This window comes from Pseudophryne corroboree, chromosome 2 (genome assembly GCF_028390025.1).
Source record: "Pseudophryne corroboree isolate aPseCor3 chromosome 2, aPseCor3.hap2, whole genome shotgun sequence".
Lineage (NCBI taxonomy): Eukaryota > Metazoa > Chordata > Amphibia > Anura > Myobatrachidae > Pseudophryne > Pseudophryne corroboree.
Window position 1 is genome coordinate 420244423 of NC_086445.1, and position 24663 is coordinate 420269085.

The 24663-nt window shown below is 44.9% G+C and overlaps 1 protein-coding gene across 7 annotated transcripts in view; it reads left to right on the forward strand.

Annotated features, from left to right (window-relative positions):
• MSL3 (MSL complex subunit 3) overlaps nucleotides 1-24663 on the forward strand; it is a 99031-nt gene that overhangs the window by 52177 nt on the left and 22191 nt on the right. For 6 of the 7 annotated variants that reach the window (XM_063953497.1, XM_063953498.1, XM_063953500.1 and 3 more), the window contains 5 exons: nucleotides 3752-3852; nucleotides 5984-6072; nucleotides 10986-11108; nucleotides 13419-13579; nucleotides 15362-15520. In XM_063953497.1, the coding sequence (XP_063809567.1) occupies nucleotides 3752-3852; nucleotides 5984-6072; nucleotides 10986-11108; nucleotides 13419-13579; nucleotides 15362-15520 (633 nt within the window). The remainder of the gene's footprint in view (nucleotides 1-3751; nucleotides 3853-5983; nucleotides 6073-10985; nucleotides 11109-13418; nucleotides 13580-15361; nucleotides 15521-24663) is intronic. The other variant, XM_063953499.1, reaches the window with a different exon arrangement.

Below are 24663 nucleotides of genomic sequence, written 5' to 3' on the forward strand. Positions count from 1 at the left end.
CGGATCGCATCTTTACATGCACCAGAGGTCGCCAAAAGCCAGGATCTCCCTTCTGTGGTGGCTACAGATTTCTCACCTCGTCGAGGGTCGGAGGTTTTGAATTCAAGACTGCATCCTGTTAACCACAGACGCAAGCCCTAGAGGTTGGGAAGCAGTCACTCAGGGGGTGCAGTTTCAAGGAAGATGGTTAAGTCAGGAAGTCATCCTTCCGATCAACATTCTGGAAATCAGGGCCATATACAACGCCCTTCACCAGGCCTCATATCTTCAGTCCAGTCGGACAATCATAAACAGACGGGGCGGAACGAAAAGCAGAGCAGCAATGTCAGAGGGGATGCGGTCAAGATGCCGCCGGCCGGAATCCCGGCGGTCGAAATACCGACGCCGGAATCCCGACCGCCATAATCCCAACATATTCTCCCTCCGTGGGTGTCCACGACACCCATAGAGGGAGAATATAATAGTGTGCCCGCAGCGTGGCGAGCGAAGCGAGCCTGCAAGGTGCTGCGTTCCGCTCACTCTCCTGTCGGGATTGTGTGGTCGGGATTCCGGCATCGGTATTTCGACTGCCGGGATTCCGGCCGGCGGCATTTAGTACTGATCCCTGTCAGAGGTGTCGAGAATTCTACTCTAGGGAGAAAAAAAACGCTGTGGCGCTTCAGCGGTCTTCATTCCGGGAGTAGATAACTGGGAAGCAGACTTCCTCAGCAGACACCTATACCCGGGGGAGTGGGGCTTTCACCCGAAAGTGTTCAGGTGCTTGACACGTCGATGGGGACATCCACAAATCGACATGATAGCCTCTCGTCTCAACAAGAAGCTCAAGCGGTTTTGATCCACAGGCAGTGGTGATAGACTCTCTGACGACACCATGGGTCTATCAGATGGTGTACGTATTTCCTCTGATCCCAAGAATTCTAAAAAGAGTAAAAAGGGAAAAGGTTCAAGCAATACTCATTGCTCTGGACTGGCCAAGAAGGGCCTGGTACGTGGACTTTCTGGAGATGCTCCTCGAAGATCCTTGGCCTCTAACTCTTCGCGAGGATCTTCTGCAACAGGGCCCGTTCGTCTATCAGGACTTACAATGGCTACATTTGACGGCATGGAAGTTGAACGGCTGATTCTAGCCAGAAGAGGGATCCTTAACAAAGGTATCCCACCTATGATCCAAGCCAGGAAGGGGGCATTACCACCGTATTTGGAAGAAGTACGTCTCTTGGTGTGAGAGCAGAAATTTTTCTGTTGTGGAATTTCACCTGGGACGTTTCCTGTTTTTACAGCAGGCAGGTGTTGATGTTGGCCTACGTCTGGGCTCCATAAAAGTCCAGATTTCGGCCTTGTCCATTTTCTTTCGAAAACAATTGGCCTCTCTCCCTGAGGTTCAGACATTCTTGAAATGTGTTCTGCACATCCAATTTCCCTTTGTGCCTCCCACGGCACCTTGGTATCTAAATTTGGTGCTGCAGTTCCTCCAATCATACTGGTTTGAACCGTTACAGACCGTCACACTGTTGGCCTTGGCGTCAGCAAGACGTGTGTCGGAGCTGGGGGCTTTGTCTCACAAAAGCTCCTATTTAATTTTCCATGAGGACAGAGCTGAACTCCGAACTCGTCAGCAATTTCTTCCTAAAGTGGTGTCTGCGTTTCACATTAACCAACCTATTGTGGTTCTGGTTATCACCGACACTTCTACTACTTCAAAGTCTTTGGATGTTGTGAGGGCTTTGAAGGTATACGTAAAGTGGACAGCTCGTCACAGGAAATCCAACTTGCTGTTCGTTCTCTATGATCCCAATAAAATTGGGTGTCCTGCTTCAAAGCAGACAATTGCACACTGGATCAGGCTCACTATCCAGCATGCTTATTCCACGGCAGGTTTGCCGGTTCCAAAATCTGTACAGGCCCACTCTACTAGGTCGGTGGGTTCTTCCTAGGCGGCTGCCCGGGGTGTCTCGGCTTTACAGCTCTGCGAAGCGGCTACTTGATCTGGTTCGAACGCGTTTGCTAAGTTCTACAAGTTCGATACTTTGACCAAACTGAAGGTCCTCAGAGGCCAAACAGTTCTGCAGGAACCTCAGCACTCTCCCACCCAGTTTGGGAGCTTTGGTACATCCCCATGGTACTAAATGGAACCCCAGTATCCTCTAGGACATAGGTTCTCAAACTCGGTCCTCAGGACCCCACACAGTGCATGTTTTGCAGGTCTCCTCCCAGAATCACAAGTGAAATAATTAGCTCCACCTGTGGACCTTTTACAATGTGTCAGTGAGTAATTAATACACCTGTGCACCTGCTGGGTTACCTGCAAAACATGCACTGTGTGGGGTCCTGAGGACCGAGTTGGAGAACCTCTGCTCTAGGATGTAAGAGAAAATGGGATTTTAATTATCTACCGGTAAAGCCTTTTCTCGTAGTCAGTAGAGGATACTGGGCGCCCGCCCGGTGCTTCGTTCTTCCTGCACTGTTACTTGGTTAAGTATTGTTGGATCAGCTGTTGCTGTAACTGTTTAAAGTTGGGTTAGCATGGCTTTCCTGTGGTTTGTGTGTTCTGGTTCGGAATCTCACCACTATCCTTTTATAGCCTTTTCTCAAAGTATGTCCGTCTCCTCGGGCACAGTTTCCTAGACTGAGTCTGGTAGGAGGTGCATAGAGGGAGGAGCCAGCCCACACTATCAAATTCTTTAAAGTGCCAATGGCTCCTAGTGGACTAGTCTATACCCCATGGTACTAAATGGAACCCCAGTATCTTCTACGGTCTACGAGAAAAGGTTTTACTGGTAGGTAAATAAAATCCTATATTATTATTATTATTATTATTATTATATATTATTATTATTATTGTTATTATTATTATATTTTTTTTTCTTCTCGTTTGATTTATCCCTGTGGTAGACAGCCCTCCATTTTTTTTTTGTTTTTTTAAGGAGAGTGGATTGTCTGCATCCACTCTCTGCATTTCAGTGGCTGCGTGTTTGTTACTGGGCCACGTGTCGTGTGTAGCCAACAATTGGGTAGTATCTGGGCTGCTTTTCAGAGGACATTTTTACTTAAAAGAAATTAGAACTTGTTTATGGAATTGCATGACACAGCACACTAATCTGATGCTGATATCACTAATGTAGGCATTCCCAACTTCAGTGCAGGTTTTAATGATATCCAGGCTTCACCACAGATGGTTAAATCAAAGTAATTGAGATGCTAATTAAGTCACCTGTGTAAGTGTGGATATCACTAAAATCTGGACTGTTAGTGTGCCATGAGGACCAAAATTGGGAGTGCCTACACTAGAAAGATTAGATCCTACAGACTTTGATTATGAAAAAGCTGTAGACAACTGGGCCTCTAAGAAGACTAGAATAATTAGTATGTAAAATTACCATTTGCTTCGAAATGCCGGAAAACTGACAAAGTCGTTCAGACAAATTTGTTAAATCAATTGGATTTAACTAACTTGTCTGTCCATTTTTGTCTGTTTTTCAGGTTTTGGGAGCAAATAGTCAATTGTCATATGCTCCCATCCATTACCAGATTTTCGTTCCAACCAGCCAGATCGGACAATAAATCTTTAGGTGTATGGGCAGCTTAAGTATCAACAAGAATCTATTATAATGCATAGATTTGCTATATAATAGTTGTCCACAGACCAGTAGATCAATGGCAGTCTCCTGTAGACTGCTTTATCAATAATAACGTTTTGTACAATGCTGCATCTTTGATATGCACAGAGTTTCATTGCTGTTTATGTTCTTAGGAGAAGGAAAGGTAGAAAGAAGAGACGGTGTAGGCTGCCTGGGGTAGACTCTGTTCTTAAAAGTCTTCCTGCTAATGAAAAAGAAGACAACGATGATAATAGTAAGTGTACAATTTGTCATATGGCCAGATAATGCCATACTATTCATACCATCACCCTGCGTCATTGATGTGGTAGTCTGTGATCTACATGGATTGATTCCAATAGCTGCTGTTTCTTACTTGTTTTTACAAAAATTGTACCTTCATCAAATATGTACATTTTCATCAAATTAACATATTGGTTAAGTTAATTTCTCTGAATTTTTATTAGCCATTTTGTTCATCAGGATTACCTTAACTGTTGAAGCTATTACATGAGCTTTTTAGATTGCCAGTTTATCTTTGTCTACCTTACAATTGCAAGTTGTTTTACTTCAGTTAAAAATATTTTGACAAATATTCCTCTCCAGCCATTTTGTTGGCAGACGTTATTTGCCTCAACACCACCTATTCACTTGCTGCGTTACCAGCACATACAATTGCGGAGATGGCATACAGATGGCTAAGCACATCAAATCAAATAATTTTGTGATTTCAGGCCAGACAGCCAGTATGCACCGAGCTTCACCATGCAGTTGTCAGCATGCCAGATCTTCTACTCATTGTTCCTTTTTTTATTTATTAAATGCCTTGAACCAAATGTAGTAACATGACAATTTAACACTGATGTGAAGATTGTCCTAAAACCTTTTTAAGTTGCATTTAATCTTTTGAAATCCATTGCCATCCTGTTTTACTCAATGATATTACCTTTTATATTTTCATAGAATATTTGTTACATACCTTGGTACAATGGACACATGAATGACACGGGTGTGGTATTGAAGGTCGACCACTATTGGTCGACAGTAACTAGGTCGACAGGTCAAAAAGTCGACATGACTTTTTAAATTCTTTTTCTTTTTTTTTTTACATGGAAACCAAATGAGTGCACTGCGCCCCCTCGTACAAGGTTACCATTCCCAATTGTAGTCCACGTGGATCGTTAAGTATGAAAAAGGTCAAAAGAATTTTTCTTTTAAAAACTCATGTCGACATAGTTTCTATTGACCTAGAGACCGGCTGCCAACTGACGCATACATAATCACAGAATGCTTTGATTTGATAATTGCCTGAATATATGTTAAAAGGTTCAGATCAGGTGACATTTAGAAAATCCACTTTAATGTGGTTAATTTGAGTAAAACCTAAAATATCAGAACTGGTAACTAAAGAATAGAGATAATATAAATATAATATACCAAGATTTGTTTAATGTAATCCTTATTTGTCACATTCATGTCAAGGTTGATGACTAGGACGCACCATATTGCTGAAAACGGATAGGGTGAGATGCCCCAGTACCCCAGGTTCATACAGCAGCACGTGGGAGGTGCGACACCCCTGACCTGCCAAGATCAGAGGGGTGCTGGTACACCTTCAAAATGGCAGGGTGTAATTTAGCATTTAAAAATGGGGCTGGTGCTGTGCTCCTCCAGAGGCGTCTAGCAGGAACGCTAGTTTATATTGTAAAGCTATAGTCTCTGGCTTATTTAGCAACTAGAAGTTTTAGTGTTGAATAGAGAACGTGTCGCTAAAATAAATTTCAGGTATTGCATGGCTTCTTGCAGATACTTCATTTCTTAAGACTGATGAATCAGTTTCTCCAATCCATCACATACTGGTTGGTGACAAGAAACAGTACTGTTCTGTAAATGAATATAGATGCAGATGTGTTTAATATTTAATATATAATATTTTAAGGTACTAAAATAAGGATTATATCAAACACATCTTGGTATTAATTTTTGCAGTTTGCAGATATTTTGACAATGTCACCTCTCTGCGGTATGCATTAAGAAAATTGAATTCTCAGATCATGATCACAAAAGTAATTTTAAGAATGAGCAAATAACAATTTGATATTTTTTTTTATTTTTTATTGCCATAATATTTGGAGAAACATTATGAACTTGAGATTATGTTCCACGTACTTTTGCCATCTCATATATGAAATGCTAAATTATGTTTTGAATTTATATTCCACATACTATGTTTGTTCATGTGCAAGTCCTTTGTGAAAATATTTATGCTAAAAGTAAATCTGTTCCAGAGAGCCTAGTCAAAAATGTTTATGTTCTGTTGTGCAGCTTTAAAAGATAAAAGTACGCATAACACAAACACTTGAGGTAATTCTATATTTATCTCCTAGCACTAAGTAGTTCATCAGAGGACAGCGATGAAGGGACGGATGAAGAAATAAAAAGCGAGGAAAGTGACTTTGAAGACAAGGCAGAAATGGTATGTCCTTTCTAGAGCTGAGCTTTCTGTCAAGAGAGGAAGTTATTGAAGTAACTTCAGGTTTTCTCTGTTGTTGTGGAAAGAAATGTGTGGAAAATATATATTTTTTGCAGGTTTCAGCTAACAAGATGGCTGCCTCCACATTGTAAGCGACAAATGCTCACCGGCTTCGCAAACGTTTTATGTGTAGTCTGTAAACAGATTCTGTAACATTAGTTTGTAAATGGTCTTTAATTGGAATCAGACACCATTGTGATTATTTTTATTATTATTATTTCTCTGACGTCCTAGTGGATGCTGGGAACTCCGTAAGGACCATGGGGAATAGCGGCTCCGCAGGAGACTGGGCTCAAAAGTAAAAGCTTTATGACTAGCTGGTGTGCACTGGCTCCTCCCCCTATGACCCTCCTCCAAGCCTCAGTTAGATTTTTGTGCCCGGCCGAGAAGGGTGCATGCTAGGTAGCTCTCCTGAGCTGCTTAGAGTAAAAGTTTAAATAGGTTTTTTATTTTCAGTGAGACCTGCTGGCAACAGGCTCACTGCATCGTGGGACTAAGGGGAGAAGAAGCGAACTCACCTGCATGCAGAGTGGATTGGGCTTCTTGGCTACTGGACATTAGCTCCAGAGGGACGATCACAGGCTCAGCTTGGATGGGTCCCGGAGCCGCGCCGCCGGCCCCCTTACAGAGCCAGAAGAGCGAAGAGGTCCGGAAAAATCGGCGGCAGAAGACGTTCCTGTCTTCAATAAGGTAGCGCACAGCACTGCAGCTGTGCGCCATTGCTCTCAGCACACTTCACACTCCGGTCACTGAGGGTGCAGGGCGCTGGGGGGGAGCGCCCTGAGACGCAATAAAACACGTTTTAAACCTTATATGGCTAAAGAAATGCATCACATATAATTCCTGGGCTATATGGATGCATTTAACCCCTGCCAGTTTTCCTAAAAAAAGCGGGAGAAAAGGCCGCCGAAAAGGGGGCGGAGCCTATCTCCTCAGCACACAAGCGCCATTTTCCCTCACAGCTCCGCTGGAAGGACGGCTCCCTGACTCTCCCCTGCAGTCTTGCTACAGAATCAGGGTAAAACAAGAGAGGGGGGGCACTAATTGGCAGATAATACAAATACAGCAGCTATAGAAGGGAGAAACACTTATATAAGGTTATCCCTGTATATATATATATAGCGCTCTGGTGTGTGCTGGCAAACTCTCCCTCTGTCTCCCCAAAGGGCTCGTGGGGTCCTGTCCTCTATCAGAGCATTCCCTGTGTGTGTGCTGTGTGTCGGTACGATTGTGTCGACATGTATGAGGAGGAAAATGATGTGGAGGCGGAGCAATTGCCTGTAATAGTGATGTCACCCCCTAGGGAGTCGACACCTGACTGGATGGTCGTATGGAAGGAATTACGTGACCGTGTCAGCACTTTGCAAAAAACTGACGACATGAGACAGCCGGCAAATCAGTTAGTGCCTGTCCAGGCGTCTCAAACACCGTCAGGGGCTCTAAAGCGCCCGTTACCTCAGATGGTCGACACAGACCCAGACACGGATACTGACTCCAGCGTCGACGGTGACGAGACAAACGTAATGTCCAGTAGGGCCACACGTTACATGATCACGGCAATGAAGGAGGCTTTGAACATTTCTGATACTACAAGTACCACAAAAAGGGGTATTATGTGGGGTGTGAAAAAACTACCCATAGTTTTTCCTGAATCAGATGAATTAAATGAGGTGTGTGACAAAGCGTGGGTTTCCCCCGATAAAAAACTGCTGATTTCTAATAAATTATTGGCATTATACCCTTTCCCGCCAGAGGTTAGGGCGCGTTGGGAAACACCCCCTAGGGTAGATAAGGCGCTCACACGCTTATCAAAACAAGTGGCGTTGCCGTCTCCTGATACGGCCGCCCTCAAGGAACCAGCTGATAGAAAGCTGGAAAATATCCTAAAGGGTATATACACACATACTGGTGTTATACTACGACCAGCAATCGCCTCAGCCTGGATGTGCAGCGCTGGAGTGGCTTGGTCGGATTCCCTGACTGAAAATATTGATACCCTGGATAGGGACAGTATATTATTGACTATAGAGGATTTAAAGGATGCATTACTATATATGCGAGATGCACAGAGGGATATTTGCACCCTGGCATCAAGAGTAAGTGCGCTGTCCATTTCTGCCAGAAGAAGTTTATGGACACGACAGTGGTCAGGTGATGCGGATTCCAAACGGCATATGGAAGTTTTGCCGTATAAAAGGGAGGAGTTATTTGGGGTCGGTCTATCGGACCTGGTGGCCACGGCGACGGCTGGGAAATCCACCTTTTTACCCCAGGTCACCTCTCAGCAGAAAAAGACACCGTCTTTTCAAACTCAGTCCTTTCGTCCCCATAAGGGCAAGCGGGCAAAAGGCCACTCATTTCTGCCACGGGGCAGAGGAAGGGGAAAAAGACTGCAGCAGGCAGCCTCTTCCCAGGATCAGAAGCCCTCCCCCGCTTCTGCCAAGTCTTCAGCATGACGCTGGGGCTTTACAAGTGGACTCAGGCACGGTGGGGGCCCGTCTCAAAAATTTCAACGCGCAGTGAGCTCACTCGCAAGTGGACCCCTGGATCCTGCAGGTAGTATCACAGGGGTACAAATTGGAATTCGAGACGTCTCCCCCTCGCCGGTTCCAAGGTAATGGCCGAAATGATGATTCTTCTTCGAAGAAAAGGCGTCTTAATTATCCCTTACTTGGACGATCTCCTGATAAGGGCAAGGTCCAGGGAACAGTTAGAGGTCGGAGTAGCACTATCTCAGGTAGTGCTACGTCAGCACGGGTGGATTCTAAATATTCCAAAATCGCAGCTGATTCCAACAACACGTCTACTGTTCCTAGGGATGATTCTGGACACAGTCCAGAAAAAGGTGTTTCTCCCGGAGGAGAATGCCAGGGAGTTATCAGAGCTAGTCAGGAACCTCCTGAAACCAGGACAAGTGTCAGTGCATCAATGCACAAGGGTCCTGGGAAAGATGGTGGCTTCTTACGAAGCGATTCCATTCGGAAGATTCCATGCAAGAACTTTTCAGTGGGATCTGCTGGACAAATGGTCCGGATCGCATCTTCAGATGCATCAGCGGATAACCCTATCTCCAAGGACAAGGGTGTCTCTCCTGTGGTGGTTGCAGAGTGCTCATCTTCTAGAGGGCCGCAGATTCGGCATTCAGGACTGGATTCTGGTGACCACGGATGCCAGCCTGAGAGGCTGGGGAGCAGTCACAGGGAAGAAATTTCCAGGGCTTGTGGGTCAAGCATGGAAACGTGTCTTCACAGAATTGGCGGCTTTATCATATAAAAGCCCTTACCTAATTTTTCATTCAGACAGGGCAGAACTGAGGACTCGCCCTCAATTTCTCCCTAAGGTGGTTTCAGCGTTTCACATGAACCAGCCTATTGTGGTGCCTGCGGCTACTAGGGACTTGGAGGACTCCAAGTTGCTGGACGTAGTCAGGGCCCTGAAAATATGTTTCCAGGACGGCTGGAGTCAGAAAATCTGACTCGCTGTTTATCCTGTATGCACCCAACAAGCTGGGTGCTCCTGCTTCTAAGCAGACGATTGCTCGTTGGATTTGTAGTACGATTCAGCTTGCACATTCTGTGGCAGGCCTGCCACAGCCAAAATCTGTAAAAGCCCATTCCACAAGGAAGGTGGGCTCATCTTGGGCGGCTGCCCGAGGGGTCTCGGCTTTACAACTTTGCCGAGCAGCTACTTGGTCAGGGGCAAACACGTTTGCTAAATTTTACAAATTCGATACCCTGGCTGAGGAGGACCTGGAGTTCTCTCATTCGGTGCTGCAGAGTCATCCGCACTCTCCCGCCCGTTTGGGAGCTTTGGTATAATCCCCATGGTCCTTACGGAGTTCCCAGCATCCACTAGGACGTCAGAGAAAATAAGAATTTACTTACCGATAATTCTATTTCTCGTAGTCCGTAGTGGATGCTGGGCGCCCATCCCAAGTGCGGATTGTCTGCAATACTTGTATATAGTTATTGTTACAAAAATCGGGTTGTTTATTGTTGTGAGCCATCTTTTCAGAGGCTCCTACGTTTATCATACTGTTAACTGGGTTCAGTTCACAAGTTGTACGGTGTGATTGGTGTGGCTGGTATGAGTCTTACCCGGGATTCAAGATCCTTCCTTATTATGTACGCTCGTCCGGGCACAGTATCCTGACTGAGGCTTGGAGGAGGGTCATAGGGGGAGGAGCCAGTGCACACCAGCTAGTCATAAAGCTTTTACTTTTGTGCCCAGTCTCCTGCGGAGCCGCTATTCCCCATGGTCCTTACGGAGTTCCCAGCATCCACTACGGACTATGAGAAATAGAATTATCGGTAAGTAAATTCTTATTTTTTTACCAATATCTATATATGAATGGTAATGGGGGGGAAGGGGGGAAGCCATCTAAATCTTTTGTTAATGATCCTGTGACTTTATACATCATCCTATGCAATACATGCATTCCAGCTTTTTGTTCATTATGAGAATTTGAAAAGTAAAACAGCAAAGACCTCATTGAAAATAGTGAAAGGATTCTGCACTTCTCAGTGGCAAATACTCCATTTGTAAAACACGCAAGAAAATATGAAATGCAGAGTAGCAAGACACAGCATTGTATGTAGATGTTTAATTAGATTTTATTTTCCTGATGAAATATTATATTCTTTTTGTTAATATATTCATGGCGGGGCACTGGTATACGTTAAGTGCAATAAAGCTTGCGTAATGGGGTAACTAACAAAGTATAGTTTTCTTTAGACATTTCTGCTTACTATCTTGGCCCTGGCTCCTAGATTGTGTTAGAATTGGTCCAGACTGGCATTATTTAATGGTCGTGAAACATTTTTGTTTTTACTAACTTGCGTTACATTGCTTGGTAGAAAGAAGAACCAGAAATTCATTCAAAACGGGAAATGGAAGAAAAAAACATAGTTATAGAGATTCCTGAAATCTTGAAAAAGAAGCTAGAAGAGGATTGCTATTACATAAATAAGCGCAAACGGGTACATTTGTTTGCCATTGCTTTGTTCTCCCTTGTTCCATTGACCTTTTACACTGTTCTTTTTCAATGCTTTCTTTCGTCGTTTATCTATAACTACTGATTTTTACTGTACACTGTGAAAACCTTTATTTTGGGTCCGTCACTAACGCAAATCTGTCCCAGTGGGCATTGGGTCAAAATTCTGCATAAGGGGACATGGCCGTGGGCAGCATATCAGACACCCTGGACCACCCTTCTATTCCCTGCCCTTTGAATGCCATGCATATCAATGGAAGGTGCCAATGGGGCATACCTTCTGCTATGCCAAATGCTTGGTCCTGCGAAGCGATGCAGTCCTGATAAGGAAGGCATGACAAAGTGGGTATAGTTACAAGGTATGTTAAACAGTCCTGTGACCAATTTGTCCACAAAATCATCAAGTGGCTGTTATGAACTTCAAATGATTAAATCAGCATTCGATTTATTTGGGGTCATTAAAAAAAAATGTTAAAAGAAAAAGATGATGTATCCATAACAGCCCAATGGAATACAGTGTACAGTACCTTACTAAAGTATTCACCCCGTCCTCCCCCTTTGAATTTTTCATGTTTTGTTGCCTCACAACCTGGAATTAAAATGGATTATTTGAAGGTTTGCATCATTTCATTCACAGAACATGCCTACAACTTTGAAGTTTTTTTTTCTATTGTTAAGTAAACAACAAATAGGACAAAATAACAGAAAACTTCAGCTTGCATAACCCCACCTAAAGTCAGTACTTTGTAGAGCCACCTTTTGCGTCAATTACAGCTGCAAGTCACTTTGGAAAAGTCTCTATGAGCTTGCCACTGGTATTTTTGCCCATTCCTCAAGGCAAAACTGCTCCAGCTCCTTCATGTTGGATGGTTCCCGCTTGTGAACAGCAATCTTCAAGTCTGACCACAGATTCTCAATTGGATTGAGATCAGGGCTTTGACTAGGCCATTCCAACACATTTAAATGTTTCCCCTTAAAACACTCGAGTGTTGCTTTAGCAGTATACTTCGGGTCATTGTCCTGCTGGAAGGTGAACCTCCGTCCCAGTCTCAAATCACGAGCAGACTGAAACAGGTTTTGCTCAAGAATATCCCTCTCTTTTTAGCACCATTCATCTTTCCCTCGACTTGAAACCGTTTCCCAGTCCCTGCTGCTGAAAGACATCCTCGCAGCATGATGCTGCCACCACCATGTTTCACTGTGGGGATGGTGTTCTTAGGGTGATGGGATGTGTTGGGTTTGCGCCAGACATAGCGTTTTCCTTGGTGGCTGGAAAGTTAAATTTTAGTCTCATCTGACCAGAGCACCTTCCTCCATACGTTTGGACAGTTGCCTTTTGGCAAACTCAAATTGTGCCTTATTATCTTTAATACTAAGTAATGGCTTTTTTCTGGACACTCTTCCATAAAGCCCAGCTCTATGGAGTGTACAGCTTATTGTGGTCACATGCGCAGATACACCAGTCTCTGCTGTGGAACTCTGTAGCTCCTTCAGGGTTACCTTTAGCCTCTGTGTTGCCTCTCTGATTAATGTCCTCCTTGCCTGGTCTGTGAGTTTTGGTGGTCGGCCCTCTCTTGGCAGGTTTGTTGTGGTATCATGTTCTTTCCATTTGAAGATGATGGATTTGATGGTGCTCTGGAGGATCATCAAAGATTTGGATATTTTTTTTTTATATCCCAGCCCTGACTTGTACTTCTCAGCAACTTTGTCCCCGACTTGTTTGTAGAGCTCCTTGGTCTTCATGGTGTGATGCCTCTTGCTTAGTGGTGTTGCAGCCTCTGGGGCCTTTCAGAAAAGGTGTGTTTATACTGACAGATCATGTGACACTTAGATTGCACTCAGGTGGACTTCATTTCACTAATTATGTGACTTCTGAAGCTAATTGGTTGCACCAGAACTTTTGAGGGGCTTCATAGCAAAGGGGGTGAATACATATGCACATGCCAAATTAAAAATTGTATTTATAAAAAAATCTTTTTAATATAAATCTTTTTTTTTTTCACTTCACCAACTTAGACTATTTTGTGCAGAACCGTCACATAAAATTCAGATTAAAGAAAAATTAAATTACAGGTTGGAATGTAACAAAATAGGTAAAAAGCCAAGGGATGAATCCTTTAGCAAGGCACTGTATGTGTGTGCTTTTAAAATTCAATAACCAGGTGATCCCTGTACAGCTAAATAAGAATGAAAAAAAAAAAAAAAAAAAAATTAAAATGGAGTTTTTAATGTATAGGGTTATTTTTATTTTCTTTTTTTTTTCCGTCAAAAAAATGACTTAATATTTCTGTTTTAGCTTGTTAAACTGCCTTGTCAGACCAACATTATTACCATCCTGGAGTCTTATGTGAAACACTTTGCTATCAATGCAGCGTTTTCAGCAAATGAAAGAATCCGACATCATCAGACCACTTCCAATATCAACATGAATCTTCTCTATATTCCACCAGAGAAAAAGTAAGAGTCTTGCAGTATATACATTACCAAATAGTACACTGTGGGGTTAATGTAAGAACAGTCACTATGGGGGGAAAGCAGTATCTGTGCACGTTATGTGCGCTATATCGCTTCCCCTCCCATGTATGATAGCCGCAGTCTGTCCATATAGGGCGATATGCCTGGGCAATCTACGATGCTGACCGTTCCTACTCCTGCAGCTGTTAATTTCGACAGCTGCATGGTGTCGATGCCCATACACCACAGCAATGACAGAGCTGTCCATGGCTGTGGCAAGTGCCAGCTTCGAACTGTGCTGGTGATCTCGCTTGGCACCGGCCGGGAAGGAGAAACAGAGCATCAGCACTAAGCTGATGCACTGTGTGCTCAGGGGGACATCGCCGGAGGGGGAGCACGCTTCGGCAGACAATGTTAGTACATCTTGTTGATGTCCCTTCCTGCTTCGCCTCGGTAATGAGGCAAAGCAGGAAGTGTTATAGCAGCACGATGCGTGCTGCTATAATACATTTACCCCTGTGATTCATATAGCCATTATTATTGAAATGATTTGACAGGCATATTTTCCTGTATTTTGTGCTGCTTTGGTTAGTAGGAATTTTTACAGTCTGCAAATATTTATAATTGTGTTTCCCAGACGATACAGACTCGCACGTGTGTGTGTGTGTGTGTGTGTGTGTGTGTGTGTGTGTGTGTGTTGTGTTTTTTTTTTTTTTGTACTCGTTAATAAACTACAGTTTTCTATCATATTGGTTGGTCATTTCTACACAGTTCACAACTGTGAGTAAGCGATTTGTGAAACCAACCACATTGGTCAGTCAGGGTTACAATTATTTTATTATACTTTCAGCTTTAAATGAATGTGATGGCAATTCTTTGCATGGGTTTACATCTTTTAATGCTGTTTGTATAGTGCTTATTACCAGGAACCCATGATTGACCCACAGTTGGGAGATGAGGGTTTGAGCAGAAGCACCATTCTATCCATTATAACGTTTAACAATGTCAATCTGAAGTATGTGATGTTTCTATGCCTCATTTTATGTTGAGGTTGATTTGCAGTAAAAATAGGGAATGCCATTGCTGAAATTATTTGAATGTCTATTCCTTAAAATATACACTGCATTCCAACTTCCCGTTCAGTTGTGTTCTGAGGACCCTATTCAGGTTGGCTTGCTAATCTTGCTAAAAAGCAATTGCTTCAATCAAATGGTTGGCATCCAGAAATATAGACAAAACGCCCATTGCAGAAATTGCAAACGCATTGCAATGTGATCGCATAACCACATGCAAATACCGGAACATCGAAAAGTTTTTCGATCTGCGCCAGGCAAGGTCGTCCACAGTTCGGCATACGCAAGAGACTGGAAGCTGTCATTGCTGACGTCAGAGAGACACCCAAAAGACGCCTTGCCACGCTTGCATTTTTACAACCACACCCACAAAGCGCCATGTTTCCTCCCCTAAACGCTGGCTTCCTGTCAATCAAAATGTAATTGCGTTGGAGCACAATGTGTTTGCAGAAATAATTGCTAATCGTGGGTGCGCACGCACTATGTGAAATCTGCGCATGCACAGTCGTTCGATAATCAGGCGGATTGCGATTCTCAAATTTTACGATCCAATCTGAATAGGTCCTGAGTTCTTTTGTTAGAAGTCCTGTTTTCCAGTGTTTGGTGTGTTGACCTGCAGCTGTTTGAAGCAGTAATCAAACCTAAGAATCTAGTAACAGTCTGTCAGAAGAGTGCCACTTCAATTATTGAAATTCTAAAATGTTTCTTTTAGTGTCGAACTTTGCAAAGAAATGGTGGATGGCTTAAGAATTACATTTGACTTCACACTCCCACTAATTCTTCTGTACCCATATGAGCAAGCGCAATATAAGAAGGTGACATCATCTAAATTTTTTCTTCCGATCAAGGAGATTGTATCTATTGGTAATAGGTAAGTTATTTATTTTTTTGGTTACTTAATTATCTATAGATGTTGCATTAGGGCAGTTCCATGAAAATATGAACATAGTGCCTTATTCAGCATGAATTGCAAAAGCAAAATCTTGCTATAATGGGCAAATCCATGTGCACTGCAGGTGGGGCAAATCTCAAATGTGCAGAGTTAGATTTGGGTGGGTTATATTGTTTCTGTGCAGGGTAAATACTGGCTGCTTTATTTTTACACTGCAATTTAGATTTCAGTTTGAACACACACCACCAAAATGTAACTCTCTCTGCACATGTTATATCTGCCCCAGCTGCACTGCACATTGTTTTGCTTTTGCGATCCATGCTGAATCAGGCTCATAGAGCCTAAAACATAAAAAGTTAACACAATTACAAGATGCTGTTATTAATCAGCTGAAGTGCTCTATTTTGCCAATGGAGTAAAATTAATTTTGATTTGTGATTTAGTCCTTCATAATAGTTTAAATAGCACGATCAGTGCCACTGCTCACGGGGAGACTTCTTTCCTTAGCATATAAATCAATGAAAATATAGATGTTTGATTAAGTGATCACCTATCTTGCGATCAGGGTAAATATAATTGAAATAAGCAATTTCATAGCCCATAATTCTCTCTCCATGATATGGTTACATTAAAACATACAACTGTAAAGGTGATTGTTATCGAAAAAGTAAAAAAGCTTGATTTATTCAGATTTTGAGATCTCAAAATTCAGTTTTATATTTAAAGTTCTAAATACAAGCTCCCTTTTTAAAAGGAGATGTCCTAACATTTATTTCCAGGCTGTAATTTGTGGTAACTGAATCACATTGCAGAGGTGTCCTCATACAACTATCCTCAATATGCCATATGTTACAAGACACTAAGTACTGTGCGATTTTGCTTGCGCCTGGGCATGTTTTTTGCATCATTTTACTCCCAAAAAAAATGCATACTTGTCAAAATAAGATGCAGCTAGGATGCACCAAGAGTCTGTGCTGCTTAATTTGGTATGCCACACTTGTATATATTTGTGTAACTGAGCATGTACACGTAGCACTACAGAACTTGCCATGGAAAATGCCTCAGTGCTAGAAGAATCACATGGGACCTGGTGCGAATAATGTATGAGAACACATCTATAGGTTACGCTTTTGATCAGGAAGTAGATCTAAAGAGGTAGTGCCACCTTTTATACAGCTAATCAATGATTACACAGGTTGCAATGAACCATATCCAGAGTAATTTTTTTTGGGGGGGGTAATTCTGAACAAGAGTGTTTCTCTAACGTCCTAAGTGGATGCTGGGGACTCCGTAAGGACCATGGGGGATTAGCGGCTCCGCAGGAGACTGGGCACAACTATAAAGAAAGCTATTAGACTACTGGTGTGCACTGGCTCCTCCCACTAAGACCCTCCTCCAGACCTCAGTTAGATTCTTGTGCCCGGCTGAGCTGGATGCACACTAGGGGCTCTCCTGAGCACCTAGAAAGAAAGTATATTTAGGTTTTTTATTTTCAGTGAGATCTGCTGGCAACAGACTCACTGCAGCGAGGGACTAAGGGGAGAAGAAGCGAACCTACCTAACAGGTGGTAGTTTGGGCTTCTTAGGCTACTGGACACCATTAGCTCCAGAGGGATCGACCGCAGGACCCGACCTTGGTGTTCGTTCCCGGAGCCGCGCCGCCGTCCCCCTTACAGAGCCAGAAGCACGAAGAAGGTCCGGAAAATCGGCGGCAGAAGACTTCGGTATTCACCAAGGTAGCGCACAGCACTGCAGCTGTGCGCCATTGCTCCTCATGTACACCTCACACTTCGGTCACTGATGGGTGCAGGGCGCTGGGGGGGGGCGCTCTGAGGGCAATAAATAACACCTTGGCTGGCAAAATATACATCATATATAGTCCCAGAGGCTATATAGATGTAAAATTACCCCTGCCAGTATCACAGAAAAAGCGGGAGAGAGTCCGCCGAAAAGGGGGCGGGGCTTCTCCCTCAGCACACTGGCGCCATTTTTCCCTCACAGTTCCGCTGGAAGGAAGCTCCCTGGCTCTCCCCTGCAGTCTGAGAATACTACAGGGTAAAAAAGAGAGGGGGGGCACTAAATTTAGGCGCAGTATAGAATATATATATATATATATATATATAATATAAAAAAGCAGCTATAGGGAAAACACTCATTGATAGTGGGATCCCAGTGTTATATAGCGCTCTGGTGTGTGCTGGCATACTCTCTCTCTGTCTCCCCAAAGGGCTTTGTGGGGTCCTGTCCTCTGTCAGAGCATTCCCTGTGTGTTTGCGGTGTGTCGGTACGGCTGTGTCGACATGTTTGATGAGGAGGCTTATGTGGAGGCGGAGCAGATGCCTGTAAATGGGATGTCACCCCCTGCGGGGTCGACACCTGAGTGGATGGTGCTGTGGAAGGAATTACGTGATAGTGTCGACTCCTTACATAAAAGGTTTGACGACATACCTAATGTGGGACAGCCGGCTTCTCAGCCTGTGCCTGCCCAGGCGTCTCAAAAACCATCAGGGGCTATAAAACGCCCGCTACCTCAGATGGTTGACACAGATGTCGACACGGATACTGACTCCAGTGTCGACGACTAAGAGACTAATGTAACTTCCAGTAGGGCCACACGTTACATGATTGAGGCAATGAAAAATGTGTTGCACATTTCTGATGTTACCCCCGGTACCACAAAAAAGGGTATAATGTTTGGAGAGAAAAAACTACCAGCAGCTTTTCCTCCATCTGAAGAGTTAAATGAAGTGTGTGAAGATGGTAATTTCTAAGAGGTTACTAATGGCGTACCCTTTCCCGCCAGAGGATAGGTCACGCTGGGAAACATCCCCTAGGGTGGATAAAGCGCTCACACGCTTGTCAAAGAAGGTGGCACTACCGTCTCCGGATACGGCCGCCCTGAAGGAATCTGCTGATAGAAAGCAGGAGGCTATCCTGAAATCTATATATACACACACGGGTGTGATACTGAGACCGGCTATAGCTTCAGCCTGGATGTGCTGCGCTGCTGCTGCGTGGTCAGATTCCCTGTCAGAAAATATAGATACCCTAGACAGGGACAGGGACACTATTTTGCTAAACGTAGAGCGTATAAAAGACGCACTTTTATACATGAGGGATGCACAGAGGGATATTTGCCGGCTGGCATCCAAAATTAGTGCAATGTCCATTTCTGCCAGGAGAGGGTTATGGACTCGGCAGTGGACAGGTGATGCAGATTCCAAACGACACATGGAAGTTCTGCCTTATAAGGGTGAGTAATTGTTCGGGGATGGTCTCTCGGACCTCGTTTCCACAGCAACAGCTGGGAAGTATACATTTTTACCCCATGTTCCCTCACAACCAAAGAAAGCACCGTATTATCAGGTACAGTCCTTTCGGCCCAATAGGGGCAAGCGGGTTAAAGGCGCGTCCTTTCTGCCCAGAGGCAGAGGTAGAGGGAAAAAGCTGCAGCATACAGCCAGTTCCCAGGAGCAAAAGTCCTCCCCCGCTTCCTCTAAGTCCACAGCATGACGCTGGGGCTCCACAGGCGGAGCCAGGTACGGTGGGGGCCCGTCTCAAAAATTTCAGCAATCAGTGGGCTTGCTCACGGGTGGATCCCTGGATCCTTCAAATAGTATCTCAGGGGTACAAACTGGAATTCGAGACGTCTCCCCCCCGCCGTTTCCTCAAATCTGCCTTGCCAACCACTCCCTCAGGCAGGGAGGCAGTGTTACAGGCAATTCAAAAGCTGTATTCACAACAAGTGATAGTAAAGGTGCCCCTACTTCAACAAGGAAGGGGCTACTATGCCACAATGTTTGTGGTACCGAAACCGGACGGTTTGGTGAGACCCATTTTAAATTTGAAATCCTTAAACACATATATAAAAAAATTCAAGTTCAAGATGGAATCGCTCAGGGCGGTTATTGCAAGCCTGGACGAGGGAGATTACATGGTATCGCTGGACATCAAGGATGCTTACCTACATGTCCCCATTTACCATCCTCACCAGGAGTACCTCAGGTTTGTGGTACAAGATTGTCATTACCAATTCCAGACGTTGCCGTTCGGTCTCTCCACGGCTCCGAGGGTCTTTACCAAGGTAATGGCGGAAATGATGATACTCCTTCGAAGGAAGGGAGTTTTAATTATCCCGTACTTGGACGATCTCCTGATAAAGGCGAGGTCCAGAGAGCAGTTGTTGGTAGGGGTAGCACTATCTCGGAAAGTGCTACAACAGCACGGCTGGATTCTAAACATTCCAAAGTCACAGCTGGTCCCTACGACACGCCTGCTGTTCCTAGGGATGGTTCTGGACACAGAACAGAGAAAAGTGTTTCTCCCGGAGGAGAAGGCCAAGGAGCTGTCATCTCTAGTCAGAGGCCTCCTAAAACCAAAACCGGTGTCGGTGCGTCACTGCACGCGGATCCTGGGAAAAATGGTAGCTTCCTACGAAGCGATTCCATTCGGCAGGTTGCAAGAACCTTTCAGTGGGACCTGTTGGACAAGTGGTCCGGATCGCATCTTCAGATGCATCGTCTGATAACCCTGTCTCCAAGGACAAGGGTGTCTCTGCTGTGGTGGCTGCAGAGTGCTCATCTTCAAGAGGGCCCCGCAGATTCGGCATACAGGACTGGGTCCTGGTGACCACGGATGCCAGCCTTCGAGGCTGGGGAGCAGTCACACAGGGAAGAAACTTCCAAGGACTATGGTCAAGTCAGGAGACTTCCCTGCACATAAAATATTCTGGAACTAAGGGCCATTTACAATGCCCTAAGTCAGGCAAAACCCCTGCTTCAAAACCAGCCGGTACTGATCCAGTCAGACAACATCACGGCGGTCGCCCATGTAAATCGACAGGGCGGCACGAGAAGCAGGACGGCGATGGCAGAAGCCACAAGGATTCTCCAATGGGCGGAAAATCACGTGTTAGCACTGTCAGCAGTGTTCATTCCGGGAGTGGACAACTGGGAAGCACACTTCCTCAGCAGGCACGACCTCCACCCGGGAGAGTGGGGACTTCATCCAGAAGTCTTTAAAATGATTGTAAACCAGTGGGAAAAACCACAGGTGGACATGATGGGGATCAGTACTAAATGCCGCCGGTCGGAATCCCGGCGGTCGAAATACCGACGCCGGAATCCCGACCACACAATCCCGACAGGGGTGGTGAGCGGAACGAAGCCCCTTGCGGGCTCGCTTCGCTCGCCACGCTGCGGGCACGGTGCCTCGCTACGCTCGGCACACTATTATATTCTCCCTTTATGGGTGTCGTGGACACCCACGGAGGGAGAATATGTCGGGATTGTGGCGGTCGGGATTCCGGCGTCGGTATTTCTTTTTCATCCACTAGGGGTCACTGGAGTACTCTTGGGATATGGACGGGCTTCCGTAGGAACAGCACTGAATATTTAAATTTAGAAACACTCCACCCCTCCATATCCCTGGTCACTACCCAGTGTTTTTTCTGTGCTGAACGTGGCAGCAGCTTACTAACTGAAGTCACTGTTACTTCAAGAAATTTTAGTTTTATTTTTCTTTTTCTTTTTTCTAACAAATTGGCACATCCCTTTCCCCCTTCCAAAAGGCAGGGTCAGGGATAGTGCAGCTGCTGATAGCAGCACGGGCGTGTCGGGCCTCTCTGAAAGAGCTCCCTCACAGCCCTCACATCCTGTTACACTGGCTGCCCGGCGCTTGTTGAAGAAGCCCCGTCGGAGCCTCATGACAGAGTTTCACTGCAGGTATGTGAGAGGGGGCGGTCAGCTTCCGCTGCCGTCCCGAGGAGGGGAGAAGGGAGGACAGCAGCAATAATGCTCTCCGGATCTCCGCTCCAGAGTCTCTTGCACGGCCGCCGCTACAGGGCATCTACTCCCCGCGTCAGGCCGCTGCTTCGCCCCAGGCTCCGGCCGCCGCTTGTAAGGCTCCGGCCGCCGCGTGTATCGCTGGGGGCCGTAATAGCTCCTACTCTAACAGGTACCCGAGGTCCCGCACTGCACACTACGGAGCAGCTGCGAGGGGGGGTAGAGGACAGCACTTTTGCATGGCAGGAAGACTATTAATAATATCAGTTTAAGATATATGTTTAAGCACATTCTATATATATATAATATATAATGAGGCTTTGCTAGCAGGGAGACTGTTAATAATATCAGTGTAAGATATATGTTTAAGCACATTCTATATATATAATATATAATGAGGCTTTTGCTGGCAGGGAGACTGGGTATAATATCAGTATGAAACTGTGATTATATGTTTAAGCACACTTTATATATATATAATATATAATGAGGATTTTGCTGGCAGGGAGACTGTTTATAATATCAGTATGAAACTGTGATTATATGTTTAAGCATGGCAGCCATTAACCATGCTTCCTGTGGCAGCCATTAATCATGCTTCCTGTGTCTTCCTCTGTGATTCCAGAAGGTTCCTGTCTTACATCTCTACACCACCGGAAGGCGCAGGGGTGTTAGTGGGAATTTGGGATCACATTTCATAGTACTGGCCACGTGTACTGCACTTGGCCAGATTTATATACAGAGACACCTTATTGCTATTTTACTGAGTCGTGCAGGTGTCAGTTTTTTGTGTATTGTATTGTCTGTCGCCATAATGAGTAAGGCACCAGCAAAAACTAAAAAGCATAATTGCAAAATATGTGGCAGTGTGTTACCAGATGCATCTACCACATGTACAGTATGTTTTGTGGATTCCGTCCATAATACCATTGCTCCTCCGGTTTTACAACCAATTTCCTCACCGGACCCTCCGTGGGGTATGTTAGTGAATGTACTGGAGAGATTTCAGACAGAAATGACCGCTGCTCGTCTGGAGCGAGAAACGTTAAGATCTGAGTCTAGGGTGAGACCGCCAGAACTACCAGAGGCGTCTCAGCCTTGCGTAAGGTCCAAATCCATTTTGGGCAAACGGGATAATTTTCATATGTCTTATGATTTTCCAGTGTCTGCTATGTTGCATTCTGACGATTCCATACCTGACCTCACGGAACACGATGAGGGTGAGGAGGGCGAAGTGGAGTCAGATAGCGAGGATGTTAACAGTTCCGGCATTGATGATCTCATCAGAGCGGTACGGCAGTCTCTAAGGTTTCCTGAAGCTGAGCAGCCTCTCACCAATGATCAGGTCGTATTTACTAAACGACGGAAGACGCCAGTAAGTTTTCCTGTGTCGGATTCTCTAAATCAGATGTTAGTAGAAACAAGACAGAATCCAGATAAACGGTTTTCTATACCTCGCAGATTTAAGTCTAGTTATCCTTTTCCAGACTCGGTAACGTGTACATGGGAGAATCCACCAATAGTTGATTCTTCTGTGTCAAAGCTTACCAAGAAATTAACCATACCAGTGCCAGCAGCTACTACGCTTAAAGATCCTTCAGATCGCAAGATAGAAACTATGCTAAAGACCATGTATGTAGCAGCAGGTGTGATGCTAAGACCTGGATTGGTTGGCATTTGGGTAACTAAGGCGCTCATAATATGGCTTACAGAACTCAAATCTGCTTTACAGGACGAAAACTTGATAGTTCTGGTAAATCAAATGATTGAGGCTGTAGAGTATCTCTGTACAGCGTCTACTGACGTCTGTCAGCTCACTTCTCGTATTTCATCTTCGCTAGTTACAGCACGAAGAGCACTCTACCTGCGTACTTATCAAGCGGAGGCAGAGGTCAAACGAAGTATAGAGGCGTTGCCTTACGATGGCAAGAAGTTGTTTGGTCCAGAATTGGACGCATGGATTAAGGAGGCTACGGGAGGTAAGTCTGTTTTCTTACCATTGCCTCCACCTGCGCCAAGAAGAAGGTACGCTGGACCTTCGTTCAAATCCTTTAGACCTCAGCCCTTTCGAGGACGTGGCAGAGGATCAGCCACGCCTGCTAGACGTGGTCGAGGACGTGGTTTCCATCAAACCAACACAACTCGCCAAAACGCTAAGGTTACCGTCAAGCCAGTGGCATGACGGGTTACCAGGCCATCTCGGTTCTCCAATTGTGGGAGCACGCCTTCAGAAGTTCCATGGGGCGTGGTTCCACACATCCGCGGAGGGCTGGATTCGCAATTTAGTGTTAAAAGGTTACAAAATAGAGTTCGACTGTCTGCCGCCTCTGCGGTTTTTCAAGACAGGATTGCCTCTGTCGGACGACAAGAGGACAGTTTTGCAAATTGCCATTCAATCCTTACTGAATTCGGCAGTGTTGATTCTGGTCCCTGTACACCAACAGGGTCAGGGTTATTATTCAAGTCTATTTGTGGTCCCGAAGCCGGATGGCTCAGTCAGACCAATATTGAACTTAAAGGGACTAAATCAGTACGTAACTTACTACAGATTCAAAATGGAGTCTCTACGTTCGGTGATTGCGGGGTTAGAGACCAAGGAATTCATGATTGCGCTAGACCTCAAGGATGCGTACTTACACATTCCAATTTGGCAGCCTCATCAGAAATTCTTACGATTTGCAATACGCCAGAACCATTACCAGTTTCAGGCTCTGCCGTTTGGCCTGTCATCAGCGCCTCGGGTATTCACCAAAGTAATGTCTGTGATGATAGCTCACCTCAGATCCTTGGGAGTGACAATAGTTCCGTATTTAGACGATCTGCTCATCAAAGCTCCGTCTCAACAGATACTTACCCAGCATGCGCTGCTAACTTACAATGTACTAGTTCACCACGGTTGGATTGTAAATTTCAAGAAATCACATCTGATTCCGTCTCAACGCCTTCAGTTCCTAGGTATGATTCTCGATACGGTCAATCAAAGAATTTACCTACCACAACAAAAAGTACAAATGCTACGCCATCTAGTACAATTAGTACTCAAACCACGCACAGTGTCGGTACACTTGTGCATTCGCCTGTTAGGCACAATGGTGGCAGCTTTCGAGGCGCTTCAGTTCGGGAGATTTCACTCTCGTCCATTTCAGCTGAACGTGCTTGCCCAGTGGTCGGGCTCGCATCTGCAGATTCACCACAGGGTGAGGTTGTCACCAATAGCAAGAGTTTCTCTGCTATGGTGGCTCAAGGAACACAATTTAACCGCAGGAAGACGGTTCGGAGTTTGCAATTGGATAATTCTAACTACGGACGCCAGTCTCAGAGGTTGGGGAGCGGTAATTC